Source organism: Crocodylus siamensis, chromosome 8 (genome assembly GCF_052110815.1).
Source record: "Crocodylus siamensis isolate JL-2025a chromosome 8, ASM5211081v1, whole genome shotgun sequence".
NCBI classification, from domain to species: domain Eukaryota; kingdom Metazoa; phylum Chordata; order Crocodylia; family Crocodylidae; genus Crocodylus; species Crocodylus siamensis.
In genome coordinates this window covers 9,751,866-9,767,573 of record NC_143402.1, presented here as the reverse complement: position 1 = coordinate 9,767,573, position 15,708 = coordinate 9,751,866, and the positions used below count along the sequence as shown (strand labels likewise).

Here is a 15,708-nt window from a genome sequence, read left to right as displayed (position 1 = left end):
AGTAGAAATGAGAGTCACCAAAGGTAAAGCTAGGTTGCTGTTTGCTGGGGAGTAACAGAGGTTGAATTTTGGCAGCATCTGATGCTAAATCAAATCCCTGGATCTGAACATCCCTAGACTTCAAAGGTCAGTGGGGAAAGGTCTGGGGCCAGAGACCCAGAGCCAACTCAAAGGCAGAAATATTTTATTGACTTATTCAAAAAAGATTTCTGGGTTGGCCCGATAGCTTGACTTGGGAGAGGGCATCAGTACCACTGACAGCTTTCTTCCCAGTGGAAGAATCAGAACAAAAACTCCAGGAAATGTGCAGTGTCCAGCAAAAAATCACATGACAGCATGTGGAGGCCCACGTTGGCTGGCTCATGCCAGTAGCTTTGTGCAGCTCCATGAACACAAAGAGGCTATATATTCCCTTAATTGGCTGGCGAAACCTGGTTGCTTTGCTTTGCAGGGGCAGCACAGAAAAGCGGCAGTGTCCTAGTAAATCTGGCCAGTTGTTCTGAGGATGAATAGTACCAATAACCTCTCTGATTGCTTTCGTTTTGAGTTGGTTCACACCAAGCAATGTACTTCTTTTTATGAATTCTGCAGAGCTTCAATCCGAATCTTCAGAGCAACCATTCGGGGTTTTCCCTCTAAGCCCTGACACCTCCCAGCTCTGCTGCACTGGGGCTTTGTATGCTTCCCCTAGCTTGTTGCAGCACAAGCACAGGAAGCAATTGGTTCCAGCTGGTAGTGATGGACCAAGAAGGTCCCTGAGGTTGATGTGCACACCTGGCACTTAAGAGAACAAAGGTCAACTCCCTGCTCTGCCCTGTATTTCCTGAGTGATCTTGAGTGATTCACAGCCTCTATGTGCCTCGGTTCTGCATCTGGAGCAGAGATAATAGCACTGCCCCACCGCACAGCGGGTTTATGGTGAGAGGTGCTCAAGGGCTACCGTAATGCAGAGATATGGAAGTCCCTTAGATAGAAATGCTTTCAGTCTCTAAGGCCAGGTACAGACATTACACTTTTACCAGTAAAAGTGATGGGAAACTGGTCTACTTGTAACAGAACAGAGGTTCGGCACACAAAACCAGTCTATAATAGCAGCACAGAGGTTTGGCACATGCAGACTGGTTTAAAAATGACAGATTTGCCTCCCTCCCAGCAAAGGGCAAATGTGTGTTATGTTCGCTCTCACTCTAAACTATGCCACTTAGTGAAAACTGCACAACTCAGATCGATTCCTCTTGGGGATTTTGAATGTCTGTGCCTAGCACAAGAGATCTGAAGAACAGAAGTGTCTGCTTACAACAGAGTCAATATTTGTTACATCAAATTATTCCCAATTCAGGTTTTAAATATCTCTGTTTGTTTGGACAGGAGAGAGTGGCCCGCACCAGTGTGGCTGATTACTGAGCATTCAGGCAGTCACCTGGGATGTAGGAGAGGGGAGTTCAAAGCCCCTGGTCTGAATCATGGGAGAGGGGCTTGAACCTGGATAGTTCCTATTTCATGTGAGCAACCAAGGACTTGTCTTGCATTGGATTTTTTTTCCCTCTCTCTAGCATTCTGCTTATAACCAGAAATGCCAGCCTGGGTCTGGAACGGGAAAAATAAATCCTTATTTCTCCAATGAAAAGTTAAGTGACACTGGCACATTCCTGCCCAAAGGTTCAGTTGCACCAGACGGGTGACATTCACAGCATGAAAATTCACTTGATCAGAAAACTTGTGACCAGCTGCGAGCTGGCATGCCTGGTGTTGAGCCCCGTGATAGAAACATCGCAGAGGAAATGTGCTCCCCTTCAGCATGAGCTGTGCCTCTGAGCTCCCTCCTCCCGATCGGCAGCAGGATGCTGCGGTCACCGCGGGATGCACTGGACATCTGTCAGGAAGTGCTGCAGCGTCATGTTACAGGGAGGGGTGTGGGAGCCTTTTGAAATCGCTCGAGTGGGGCTGACAGTAATGTGTGCTGCTGCGCCTCTCCTCACGGGCTTGGCTTCCTGTTCTCTCATCATGCCAAGCAAACAAAGCGCTCGCGTCTTGCCACGTTACTCCTGCAAACGGAGCTTTTCCTCGGAGCTGGCATGCGGCAGGCTGCTCCCTGGGAACCTCCTGCTTTCTGTCGTTCCAGCTCTTAAAATCACTTTTCAAGGAGAGACGTGTCTCCTTGCCATAACTTTGACAAGAGAACCTCCTGGCAGTGTGTTTATCAGTTTCCAGTCTTGTTTCCTCTTGTGGGTAGAGGCGTGTGCCTCCTCGCTCTGCTACCTCATGTTGTTGTGGTCAGGCGAGGCCCATGGTTTCTCAAACAGGGTTTGGCTGCAAACCTGCCGTTTTGCGCACACACCTACCATGCCCGCAAACAACGTAGCAAATGGCATCTGCAAGCAGCTTTCCTTACTTAAGCAGCAAAATATCTGAGCAGATGTCAAGGTCCCTAGGGCAATGTTTGGCCCATAATTGTATCAGCAAGGGGAAGGTTGGAGCCAGGAGTGCCTGGGTGCATGGCTTTATCCACATCCTCTTCTCTCTCACCCACCTCCCCCTGCCAACATCCTTCTTCTCCCTAACAGACCACTCAAGGTTTCAAACCTTGGCTTTGCCACAGACTTTCTGGGCAGAATTGCTTAGCTACTCTTATTTCCCTTGTTAATCAAGCTATTATCTGTGTACCTTGCTAGCATAAACGAACTGACCTCCTCCCTGTCCCAGGGAAGTAGCAAGAGATTATTAAGGATGCTCGCACTGCCTGAGGGCCACCTTAGGGGATGCCATCTTGGAGCACGTGCCCCTTCCAGCTCCTGAGTGACCTGACAGCACGGCACTGCCCTCAAACAGCTCCGTGTCCCCATTTCACAGGACGGCACATGCTGAGTGAGTGTTGTGTGCTCTGATCTGGTGTTTGCTCACGAGGAGACCTCCTACGTGGTGGGATTTTCAGAACAGTTTTGGGTCCCAACTATTAATGACTCCATGCCTATCACCCCTCACAGCATCTGGCAGGGATCTCACCCTTTTTGTTGGATATTCGTTCTGGCAATTAAGGGGGCACCTGGCTAGCGGAGTTGCTTGGAAGTGGTGGGCTAGCATGGAAAAACATTGTGCATGTCCCAGCCGGTTCTGCCTTCCGTGCCTGTTTTTTTCATTAGCTGATAAGTTCAAGGATGTTTGGCGGCAAAAGGTAATTCAGGTGTCAGCTTTCTTTTATTCCTTTCCGCTGATGGAGGCAGGCGGCCCTCCATGTCATGAGCATAGAGCTCTGTTGTTCCCTTTGTGGCCGGCAAAGCACCCTTCGGCGCACCATCTTTCCTGGCAAGGATGGCACCGGCAAGAAGAGAAAGAGCCATTTCACTGGCCAGCTCTTAGCTGAGACACAGCTGCCTTGTTGAGGCCATTGCGAGGTGCTACCAATGAAGTTCGCTCTAATTTGTTCTGTTATGATCGTTTATTAGTATTTTGGTGGCATCTAATAGTCATCCCTGTAGATCAGCACCCTGCTATGCTGTTTTCTGTTCCAGCAGAACAAAAGAGGGTGCATTTCCCAAGGACCAATGTAAGCAGAAGAGAAGAGACAACAGATAGATGCTGCAGAAAGGGGAGTATGTAGACCCAGGACTGTTAGGCCTCCCCCTAGCAGCTGCCTTGCTGCCCTCGTCGTTCTGTAGGCGTCTTCACGCTCTGGTGGATGAACCTCTGGGTGGGGAGGAAAGAGCCAAGTTCTAATCCTGGCTTCACCTCCAAACTGGTTTGTGGACTTGGGATGTCACTTCCCTTCTCTTGGCTGCAGGTTCCCTGTTGGCAGGTCCCTCAGGGAAAAGGAAAGGTGAATCAGTTGATGTGCATGCGACATTTAAAGCACGTAGTACTATTGGAATAAAGAGTTATCAAGAGGGTTTTGCTGGAATCCAGCTAATTTCTCCACGACTAAATTCCTGGTGAGTGAGTTACAAATTCCCTTCCATGCGCCGTGCATAGAGGATATTAGTCTGTTCATACCCCCACGTAGACCGTCTTCTCCTGTGAGCTCAAGCTGGAGCAGTTCCTGATTTTAGATCTAGGTTTGTTGGTTGTGCTGGTTAAGAGACTGCCCCTGTGATTTGTCTAAGGGCCTAGTCCTGCTTTTCACAGCACAGAGTAGAAGGTTTATCTTCTCACTTCTGCAGCGTTCTGCTCTCTTTTACTACAGAATGAGGAGGAAGAAATCAAGCTAGAAATAAACATGTTAAAAAAATATTCTCATCACCGCAATATTGCCACATATTATGGAGCATTTGTCAAGAAGAGTCCTGCAGGCCAGGATGATCAGCTCTGGGTATGTTTTTTAATCCCATTTATGTTTATTAGATTTTCTTGAAAGAGGAAATTGTTGTTGGGAGTTACAACAGGAGCGCCCAAGGAAAAGTGTTTATAAATTTGTATAAAACTTTTAAGAAAGTATTTTTGATTTCAGCTTTAAGGCTTATCTTTTTTTCTAGTTTTTTAAGGGGGTTTTTTTTCGTCTATCTTCTGCCTTTGCTTTTTTTTCTGGATTTTTTTCCAGTGGCAAAATGGAAAGAAAGAAACAAAAGAGAGTTAAAAATGGGGCAAAGAAGGACCAACAAAACGCCAACGTTTTGCTTAAAGATATTAGCCAGAATTTGTAAAGATTGATTCCATTTGAAACAAACTTGGTTACATTTTCATGGACTTGGATTTGTTCCACCTTGCCCTTTCCCCTTTTATTATTTTTCATTGGCTATAGTCAGGAATGAAGTCCCTGTGAACTGTAACAGAAGAGGGGCATTGCTTTGTTTTACTGCATCAGCAGAGTGTCTAATTCGGAAAATGAAGGTTTCACTCCAATTGCAGTGCTAAAGGGCAGGCAACACATGCAACACAATTAGGCTGATGGTGTAGTAGGCCAGAACATGGTCATGATTAGCATCTGACAAAGTAAGCTGTTGCTCACTAAAGCTTACGCCTCTCTGAAATAGTTAGTCTACAAGGTGCCGCCCTGCTCTTTCTTCTGTTAGAGGATCTCCTAGAACATGTAACAGGTCTATGGTATATTTGTCTCCCTGCAGCTGGTAATGGAGTATTGTGGAGCTGGGTCTGTGACAGATTTGGTAAAGAAGACCAAAGGAAACTGTTTCAAGGAAGACTGGATTGCCTACATCTGCAGAGAAGTTCTCAGGGTGAGTTTTGCTAACTGTGCTCTTGTTGCAAAGAGTGTCCTGGCCTTCTCTAACTGTGACACGTGACACCAGCAAGCCTTTAACTGCCAGCAAAGGGGATGCCCCAGCATATTACATTATTTGCAGCCTATTTTCCTGGAAAGAAAACCATTTCTAACTTGTCTTTTTGTAAAAGCAGCATGCTTTGCAACAGAAAGTTGGTAGCAAGAGTTCTGGAAGAAACCAGCCTGAAAAAATGTTAGAACCAGTTGCCCTAAATGCATGGGCCATTACAGAGCCATTGGTCTACTTCCCTTTTAATAGAGTTTGACTTTTTTTTAATAACAGGAAGATCAATATGAGTATTCTGAGACCTGCCATTGAAATTCCCCATTTCAAACTAGTGAATTGAACCCGACCAGGGCTAAACTTGCTCGATGTTCATAATGACAGAGATGGGCAGTCAGTTCAAAAGCACATCAAATATCCCATGTGGATTTGGCAGGGAGCTGCTGATTTTGAATAAATAGCAAATCCGTTGGTCAGTGGGGAAAACCATTCTCTGATCTGGAATTCTTGTGTGCTGCAAATCGGGTGCCATCTCAATCAGTGGGGAAATTTGTCCCTGGGGGCTTCAGTTCAGTATCCTTACTGGGGCTCTTCCACAGTTTACATTTTGCCACAGCATGAGGACAGGAAGACTGCATTTTTTTAACGGAGACTTAAAATCTTTCCATGTGTCCATGTGAAAGGGTAGCCGACAATGAGATGGGCATGCATGCAGTCAGAAGCCTTTCATATATACGTGCATATTTATTAGGCCTGCGCGAAGTGGCTAGTATTCACTTCAGATTTGGTTTCGGCTGATTCGAATCACTGTCCTGAATTGATTCAGCCACTGCCAAATCGTCCGAATCCCCCACCCACTCTCCCAGCCCCATCAATGGCTGCCCTGCCCACCCCAGCTCCCACCTCTTTGGAAAAGAAGCCTGGCATTCACTGGGTGCTGCCAGGTGGGGGGCAATCCCCGCTGCCCCCCACTGCTGCATGCTGCTTGTGGGGGGCTCTGTCATGAGCTTCCATCTCCTGCTGCTCTCCCGGCCTCAGCTCCCCCCAGCTCTTTAGAAAAAAAAACACAAAAAACCCTGATTCACTGGCTGGTGCCAGGCAGGGGGGGATGGTGTCCCACAACATGTGGAGGGGCTCTGTCACAAGCCCCCTGACCGCCGCCTACTCCCCCAGCCTGCCCCAGCTCCCAGCTCTTTAAAAAAAATAATAAAAAAGCCCCGAGTGACCAGCTCCTGCCTGGTGGGGGGCAATCCTCGCTACACCCCACTGCCCCGCGCTGCATGGGGGGCTCTGCCACAAGTCCCCAGAAGCCCTGAGACTGCTGCAGCAGCTGGTGAGTGTGGGTCTTTTGGGGTTTTTTTTAAAGAGCCGGGAGCTGGGGCTTGCGGGACAGCCATGGTGGGGGGCGGGGTTCAGTGAGTGCTCAGGGGGGCTGGAGCAGCAAGCAGAGGATGGGATCTGGCGGGGGTCCCCCCATAGTCCCTTCTACTCCTCCAGCCCCCCACTTCTGCCCACCGCCTACTTACCGGCACAGAGTCCAGGTCCAGCTCCCTGCAGCAGAGAGCGGGGACTGCCTGAATCTCCGAAGCTGTCCAAATCTTTTCTGAATAGACTCGGAGAGCTTCAAATTGATTCAGACCTTTTAACCGGTCTCCTGATTCAATTCAGATTCGGAGATTCAGCCGCTGAATTGGACTGAATCTCCTCCAAATCAGCTTAGCACCCAAAGCATCACACAGCCCTGCTATTTATGTTTCTAGGCAGATAGTCATTAATTCTTCTGGATATGAGTGCCATTTACCTGCAAAGCTGCCATTAGATTTGGTTTTAAGTCCCTCCTTGTAATTTAAACACCACAACTTAAAATAATAAATCTATCATAGCAAAAGACAAAAGAGATTGGATACAGGTATCTCTCCGTGAAGTGTGTGGAGTGTGACTTGTCTGTGTGTAGGGCAAAGAAGGGTTAACTGCAGAGGAACTTCAGATTTCATCAGCTGTTCCTTTGTGTGTAAAGTCATCAGTTTTACCGTGGCCAAGTATTTTGGGTGGGCCATCCATTTCTCATAATACTCCATTATTTCTAGTCTAGTTTAACTAGTGTTTTGAAACTTAAAATAGTCTTGGGCACAGATGCAATCTCCAGTCATTAGAGTCACTGGGAACCTTGCCCAATGCAGGACTCAAACCATTGCCACCAGTCTCCTGGTTCCTGAATGCTCCATCAATAGCTATCCAAAGGATTGCTGCTTATACCCCACATTCCTCTTTTGTTGGCCTTTAGCAGAGTGATATCTCTCTGAGTCTGAAATCGAGTGTGCAGTTTGTGGCCCTGATTCTCCTCTCGCTTCACTTCCAAAATGCTGCACTGCTTTCAGCCTATATGAGTGAGATAAGCTGAGAGATGCTGTGTTGCTCACTCACTCTTCTTATTGCCAGCACTGTGAGCAAATGGTTTGTTAGCAATCACTTCTGAGGGATTTTTACCACGATCACACCCTGAGCGAAGCAACAATTCTCAAATTCATGACCCTGATGGGAAGAAAACAGCCTGAGTAACACGGTTCTCTTGCAGGGCTTGGCGCACCTTCATGCCCACCACGTTATCCACCGAGACATTAAAGGGCAGAACGTTCTCCTCACGGAAAATGCAGAAGTAAAGCTCGGTGAGTTTCCCCGAATGCTCCTATACACTGCGAGCTCCGTGTTAACATGGAAAGGTCATTAAATAACCCACGAATGGAAAATAGATCAGATATCACTGTAACAATTTACGGTTCCATGGCCGCTTCCATATAGCAGGATCCCAAAGGTCCAACGAGTTACATACATCAGTCATCATTCTCAGCATGTCTGAAAGGCAGCCACATAAAACCGAATTATAAAATCACCGAGTTGGAAGCAACTTCAATATCTGTGCAGGCTGCCCCCTGCAGAGAGGCAGGATTTACTGTTCCTTAACCCTCCCAGACTGGGGCTTATCCAGAGTCTTCAAGGAAACTTTCAATGAAGGAGATTCCTCAACTTCCCTAGGTAGCTTTGTTCCATTGATCAGCTCACAGCAACACATGCATACTCAGCATGCATAAGCTACATGTGCACAGTCACCCCTGGTTTGTTTGATTTTTTTTCCTTCCAGAACAATTAGTTTGGGGCAAAAAACCCACCAAAACTCGTTAATCCATTTCTGTAACAGAAGTGTTCTCAGGGGTGTTAATGAAACTGGCAGCAGGGACTGAGTCACCCTAGCTGTGCGCAAAGGTTACCACTGAAAAGGAACTGCTTGCCAACAGCTGACACCCGAGAGGATTTGTGAGCACACTCATTTCCACTTCTAAGTGCAGGATAGCTGTGGCACGTCACTGGGTGGAAACTGTTGACAACTTTTCACTTTGTAAGAGCAAACAGCGTCTCTGGCTCGAAAGCGAATATGGACAGTTCATTTCTTTTTAAAAACACATCACAGGGAATACCTGGCAGTGTTTGAAAGGGACTACATCAAGGATGGTGCCTTTTTTTCTTTAGAATTTCCCTTTGATTTTTCCCTTCTTCATTGCAACTGTCTCTTAGCAGTTCAAAAAAATAAAAAAAAAGCTATTTCCAAAGGACATGGCATAAGATCCTCAACTGGCTTAGATCAGAATAATGCCTTATGTCGAACTGAGGATTTAGCCTTGTGGTAAAATTTTGGCTGCTCTGAAACCAATGGGAATCTTGTCATGGATGTGAATAAAGGCAGGATTTTACCCACAGATTATTTTTAATTGCCAGACACTTGTCTGCTGCTCCTGTACTTTAAATCAGCAAGACCTTTTCCTGTTTGTTTCTTTTCTGCCCTCCTTTCCTTCTGTCATCATCACTGATGTCTTTTTCTGCTGTTTAGCTCTGCATTATATGCAAGTAGTTAATAATGAAACATTTCTATAAGGCTTGAAAATAAACCAAAGCTATTTCCAAAGAAACTTAGCTCAGTCATGTCTAAAAGCAAAGCTGCTGCAATGCTTAGGCTTCTATGATGATCCTATGTCAAAATAATCATTGTTTATAAAATGCTTTCAATTTTCACATCCAGTGTTAAAGAATACACAATGCTTCAAAGAGCCAAGCCCCACCCATATATTTTGGTAATTTAGTGATACAGTAATTTCTCTGTGTGTTATAATACTACAGGTTCTGTGAAACAGGCTGTTAGCAGAGGTTGTATGCAAATAATAGGGACTGGTGGGAGGGAGGCATGGAAATCTGCTCTTTGGTAATAGTAGTATCAGACCCTACCATCATACCCTAGCCAGTGTTTCCTTTAGCTATTCTGTCAATAGCACACTTAATTTAACGTATTTCATTTGTCCAACAGATCTAATTAATAAGTTTTCAAGGGTGTTTTTAATGCAAACACATAATTATAGATTATTGTGAAGACTATTTATTGTCTGAACAAAGACATTTACAACACAGCTGCAGCACCATGATGAGTAGATGACTCCCTTTTAAGCTCAAAGAGCACAGCTCAGCTCACTCTTTATAATGCATTTCACAACTGAATAAAGAGATGTACTTCTCCAGCCTGTTCCGAGACAGAAGTCCAACAAAAAATATTTTTTTCAGTGATATGCTGGACCTCTTGCTCTGCAATAACTTCTGGCCATCCCAAAAAGACCCTAGTCCCACTTATTCATAGTTTGTTTTAAGATGCCAAATCATTATCCTTTTCCGCCCTAATATGTAGTTCAAGTCTAAATGATTTTTCTATGACATCCTTGATGGGGAAGTTCATGCCTTTTTTAAAATCTTTTTTAATCGCGGTCTTTTTGCCAAATTTAGCACAAACTTTTCATCCCATATGTAGCAGAATGTAGCTAATCCTTCATCATTTCTAGTGCAGACTCCATTGATCAAAGGTTCTTCTTAGTCTAGTGGCCCATAAGTCTAGCATGAATAAGGCACATCAGTTTCTATAGTAACAACCTTAGGAATTAATGTGGCCAGCATCACACACAGTCACCTTTGACACTCCAGCCTGATTGACTGGTTACCAGTTTACAGCCATGTCCGTGTGAGGAGCCTTTCTGCATGAGTCCAGAGCGCAGTTTGTGTCTCCAGATCTGTAGCAAGGCGTCTTAATTGCTCCAGAATTAATTTCAAGCTGGGCAATTTAAGGATTGAAATTGCGACATGGTTTGCTTTTCAAGCAGAAGTAGCTAGTGATCAAGTATTTTGAGCTTTGAATTAATCGCATTTCTCGTGCTTGACTTTTGCAGTGGATTTTGGGGTAAGCGCTCAGCTGGACAGGACGATTGGAAGACGAAATACCTTCATTGGGACACCCTATTGGATGGCTCCTGAGGTCATAGCTTGTGAGGAGAACCCAGACTCCACTTATGATTACAGGGTGAGTGCTACAATTTTGCATGTGGTAGCAAAGTGACCAGGTTTTCAGCACTGACAGCCTTTTCAAGTATTTCAACTGAAAACAAACCCTCCTCCCTGCCCTTAAAACCACAACGGTGTGCGTGTGTGTATATATCTATCTATATCTATGTAACAGTACAAACAGCTGTCTGTTTAATATGTTGGTGTTTTAAAGAGGAGTTTCGGTATGAGTTTATTTTCTTTGTGAATCGTTAACGTATGAAATGAAATGTAAATCATTTGAGAATGAAATTCATAAAAGTATCTCTTGTTCTCTGAAAACAAGACTTGCCATCTGGAGACTGCTAGGGAGAAAGAGCCCAAAAACATTTGCCTATGGAGCAGTCTTTCATGAACATGGCTCTGTGCTACTTCTTTCCTCTGTCATCAAGAGATGTGTTTTCTGTTATGCTTTTTACATTGCTGCTAAGTTAATTGATGATAATAGATATAGTGTGCATAATTTATTAGCACATAGCTACAAGAATCTTTCCCTTTCCAGAGGAGACTGCAAGCCATTGCACACCATCAAAGTCTAGAGCAAGAAAGTCTGAGTAAATAGATGGGTCCCATCCATCTTTATTATACGCATTTTTCTTCATTGGTGAAATACTGTCTCAGCTTATTCATATGGCTGTAACATCATGAACTGAACATCCTCTTTGTGGACCCCAAAGCTTTAAATGGAGCTTGTATTTATTCTTTGGGGACCATTTATGAACACTGCAATTTGGAGACCAAAGAGCAGCTATCAGGGACTCTTCTGGTTGTCCCACTTACAATTATAACATGCTGATTCTGCTCCAAAGAAGCACACAATCCTGCTTGTCAGCCTTGGGTTGATTTGCAGCATTGGTGTCATTTTTTTCCATAAACACACTGACCATGTGGGATGCTTTCCAAAATGCTTTCTGTTTCTCCCAAGTCCTGTTACAAGGCCATCGCATCCATCAGCAGCTTTGTACCAGAAAGATGTCCCAAATCACACCTGCTAATCCCGATGTGGTTTCGGGAACCCTTCCCAGGTTTCAGGTTCTACTTTCTACTCAGAAGTCTTCGTTCCTCACTCCTCCTAAGGTCACTGTCCACTGGTCTGGCAGTGTGAAAAAGACCTTTAGGACATCTTTCTGTAAATGACAGTCAGGCCCAAAATGTATTATATGCCTTTCTCCATAATATATAAGTACTACCTGAAAGCCCCTGCTTGTCTGTGGCTTTTCTCCACACACCTTCTCTTTTCCCAGTCAGTGTGTTTACTTGTATATCCTTAATATAGATACATATTGAATGCATATGCTTCATATGTGCATGGAATAATCTATGCAGTTCATCTTATTCGTGCCTGGCTCTAGACTGCAAACTGTAGTCCAAGAGTGGTCAGCGGGGTTTTCCGAAGTGCTGATTCAGTGTCATGATTCATATGAGCAAAATGAGGCGAGTATTTATACACGCTGCTGATATGGTGCGTAAAAAGCAGGAAGCTGTTCTGCTATGCCCATGACTTCTCACAAACTCAGTTCAGTGACAATTAAAAAAAAATGCATTTAACACTGCAAACATAGCCCTTACTACCCCAGTAACTCATTTTGTCCTCAAGCCTCAAAGTATCAGCTCCAGGTTCTTCCAAGCATTCTGGTTTCTCTTACCATTGCCACTGTACTTCAGGGAGTCCATTCCTTTACCACCTTCTCTGAACAGCTGTCTCTTTTTTGGAGTCATTTAATAACCCAGGACCTGATCCTGAACCTTTTAGCTCCCGCTGGGATCTGAGATCTACAGCATGAAGCCATACGCCAGCCTTTGTGAATCACTGCAGGGTGGGTCTCGAAGAGATACTGATGATGATTATGTTGTGAAGTTGTAGCTTCACAGGCCAGATCTGACATAAGATGTTGTTCATATTCATTACTCTTACTTCAGGTCTCCAAGGATTCCTCTTATGCTTGTATTTTGTCTCATATCCTGTTAAACAAAGTCCTGTCAGATGTTGAGGGTGATTATGAGATGAATTATGGAGACCTTCTGCAAATTAGTTTGGACAAACATATCTGCTGGTGGAAGAGAAGAGAAGAAAGAGAAAAGCAGCACACACAACTAAGCAAGCCTAAACCTGCTTATGCCCTTAAAATCAATGCTTTTACTCCCGATTTACACCTGAATGATCAGGATCTCAACCCGAGCATCTAGTTGGGTTTCAGATGATCCATAAAGTCAGTAGAAGAGGCTGTAGTCCATCGGATTACATCGGATTACACAGCTCTGCTCTCCTTTTCCCTGCCCAAACCCACTGCCTGGAAATGACTTTTTGCAGAGGAAGAGTGTTTTTGCTCTTGACTTTCACCTCTCCTCCAACAGTGTATGAAAGGAGTAACAGCACTGAAGCAAGTACTAGCACAGGGGCGGGCAATTATTTTGGGCAGAGGGCCTCTTACTGAATTTTGGCAAGCCATTGAGGGCTACATGACAGGCAGCCCAGGGCGGACAAATATTAATTTGCTAAATTTTTTAGGGGCCCCGTGGGCCAGATAGAATGGCATGGCAGGTTGCACCTGGCCCCAGGCCACATTTTGCCCACCCCTATACTAGCATGAAAGCAGTATCAGGTCTAAGTGGGATCTCACTTTCCTACCTTGCATGTAACGGAGTAAAGAATTGAGCTGTCTTTAAACAATTCCTGCTGTATGCCGGAAATTCAGTTTTAAAGGCAAACGGTCTGTGTCCCAGGCCTGACTGCATGAATTAGCTGTTCATAATTCCATGGGAAATGAAAAGTTCCTGACTATTAGCACATTTCCTTAAAGGCTCAGCAGGGAGTGGGAGGGAGTCGACTGTACATCACTCATACAAATATGACCGTTCCATGGCAATTGTGGGAAGCCTTTTTAACTTCAGATGTTAAAAGTTGTATTATTCACTGTTTCTTCTCATGCAGAGCGACCTTTGGTCTCTGGGAATCACGGCTATAGAAATGGCTGAAGGAGCTCCTCGTAAGTGACTCAAATTCTTTGTTAAAGAGTCAGTCCAGACTGCATGCACATGTCCCAGCCTTTTAAGATAGCTTATCCTCATCTAATGAAATGTAGTTCTGGCTGCCTCCATTCAAACCATCAGTTGCCCGACTTTTCATACCTATCCTCCATCGCTCACCCTGCACCTTTTAATCCTGTCTGTTTGTATTTTCACTCCATGCCTGCATTCTCCAGGGACACACCATTCTCTCCAGAGCTGAGATGTGTCTCACTTCATGGGGCACTCTGTATAGATGTGGGGAAGAGTGATTGAAGTTTCTGCAGAAACAACTGACAGGAGAACACTTGGCAATGGGGAAGGGTGCTGCAGCCCATAGGTAGCAGAGATCCTTTTGCTACTACTCCTAACAGAGGATTCATCCTGTTGTTCACATAGTTCTTAATGGAGGAATATACTTTTAGTCTGAAGTCAGGTTCATTGCCCTTTCCTGAGTCTGAAGGTGAAAGCATGCATTTACCCTCCGTGGAATCCTAGAGAAATAGTAGAGAGTGAGGCCCACTCAGGACAGCAAAAGCTCCTGTAGGAAATCCTTCCAGCCACACTTTAGTCCCAATTCTGTTGTGCCTCCATCAGCCCTTCTTGATGGCTCCTCCAGATGTTCTCCTACCCCAGGAGGCTGCCTTGAAAGCATTTGCATTTGCTTTCATATCAAAAGCAGATGCTCTTTGTGATTTAACCTAGCTTTAGATGCAGATCAAAATGCAGAAATCGTCATTTGCCATTTCGCTGTAGGAACTCTTGTTGTAGGTGGTTACACAGGGGTAATGGGATGGGTTTTGCTCAGCAGCACAAAACACAGAGGATGCTAAGCAGCATGGCAATGTGAAGACGCGGTGGGGCATTTGGGTATTGCTGAGCGCATGAGTGGTGATCTGATTTGCCAGCACTAGAGAGCATGTGACTGTGTTTGTAAGCCATTAAGCGTGCAGGTCAGACTGTCTTCCTTCCAAATCAGTTTTCAGCACTTAGCTGTTCATGGAGGTGAAGCTGAACTGATTTTAAAAGCATTTTCCCAAACCATGCTTCGGTCTAGCTAGAACTTAGTTTTGACACCGGAGTCTGAGAGGATTTCCCTTACAAAAGAAATATTATAGCTTTACAGTCCGAGTCCTCAGTTCAGCTGTGTGCCTCAAGTGTGCTACACTGACTATTTTTGTAGGCAAATATTGCATGGATGCTGCACTGTATTGTGTTGTGTTCACTATGTGTGTTGTGGTGGTCTCTGGGACAATGCTCCACTGTGCTACATGTTGTACAGACATTACACAAAGGGCATTGATAGATGTGCTATGGGAGGCAAGCGGGGGTGCTTAATTAGTGCAGCTCCAAAAGCTGCATTAATTAAAAGTGCCTGGAACGTCACATGTACCAGCATCCCCACACTGAAAAATGCCAGTGGGGTGCTTTGAACTAAAGTTCGTTGAACAAGCTTTAGTTTAAAGCTCCCCACTGCCATTTTTCAGCATGGGGACACTGATACACATGACGCTGGAGTCTGTAGGAGCACAGTAATTACTATGCTCCAGCAGACTCAGTTAATCGAGTCTGCTTCTCGGAGCAGCCTCCCTGCACGTGTACAGGAGCCCTAGTGTCTGTGCCCATAAATGTTGCCGTATCCATATGAGATAAGACGTAGCTGGTAGACTCACACTAAGAGAGTACACAAGGCAACAGTGAAACCCCGTGCCTGGTCCCTTCTCTTATTTACACTAGTTCTGCATGGGTGTCATTTCATTGTCCTGAATACAGCTACTGCTGTCACTGGGATTGGAATCAGGCGTAATAGTTCCCATCTATGCCGTATGGGCTGATCAAATGATGTATGGGATGGGATGGCATTTACTTTTCATGTTGTTCTCTATAGCATCAGCTTTCTACAACAACCAAACCAAGTGGAAACAAGTGGGTTTAGAGAGAAACCAGCTTACCAAACAGTCACGTGATCTGTTTGGAAAGCACAGATTGGCCTACTAAGTTTGCACGAATCTCCTCAAATGCAACAGAGCTGAATCTTGTTCTCAGTTGTGTGTTCAGCTCTGGAGCAGTTTGTCAGCTC

General features: G+C 45.0%; 1 protein-coding gene across 3 annotated transcripts in view; it reads left to right on the top strand.

Moving 5' to 3' along the window:
• NRK (Nik related kinase) overlaps nt 1-15,708 on the top strand; it is a 124,890-nt gene that overhangs the window by 43,732 nt on the left and 65,450 nt on the right. For all 3 annotated transcript variants that reach the window (XM_090060574.1, XM_090060573.1, XM_090060572.1), the window contains exons 4-8: nt 4,178-4,303; nt 5,055-5,165; nt 7,789-7,879; nt 10,472-10,602; nt 13,555-13,609. In XM_090060574.1, the coding sequence (XP_089916700.1) occupies nt 4,178-4,303; nt 5,055-5,165; nt 7,789-7,879; nt 10,472-10,602; nt 13,555-13,609 (514 nt within the window). The remainder of the gene's footprint in view (nt 1-4,177; nt 4,304-5,054; nt 5,166-7,788; nt 7,880-10,471; nt 10,603-13,554; nt 13,610-15,708) is intronic.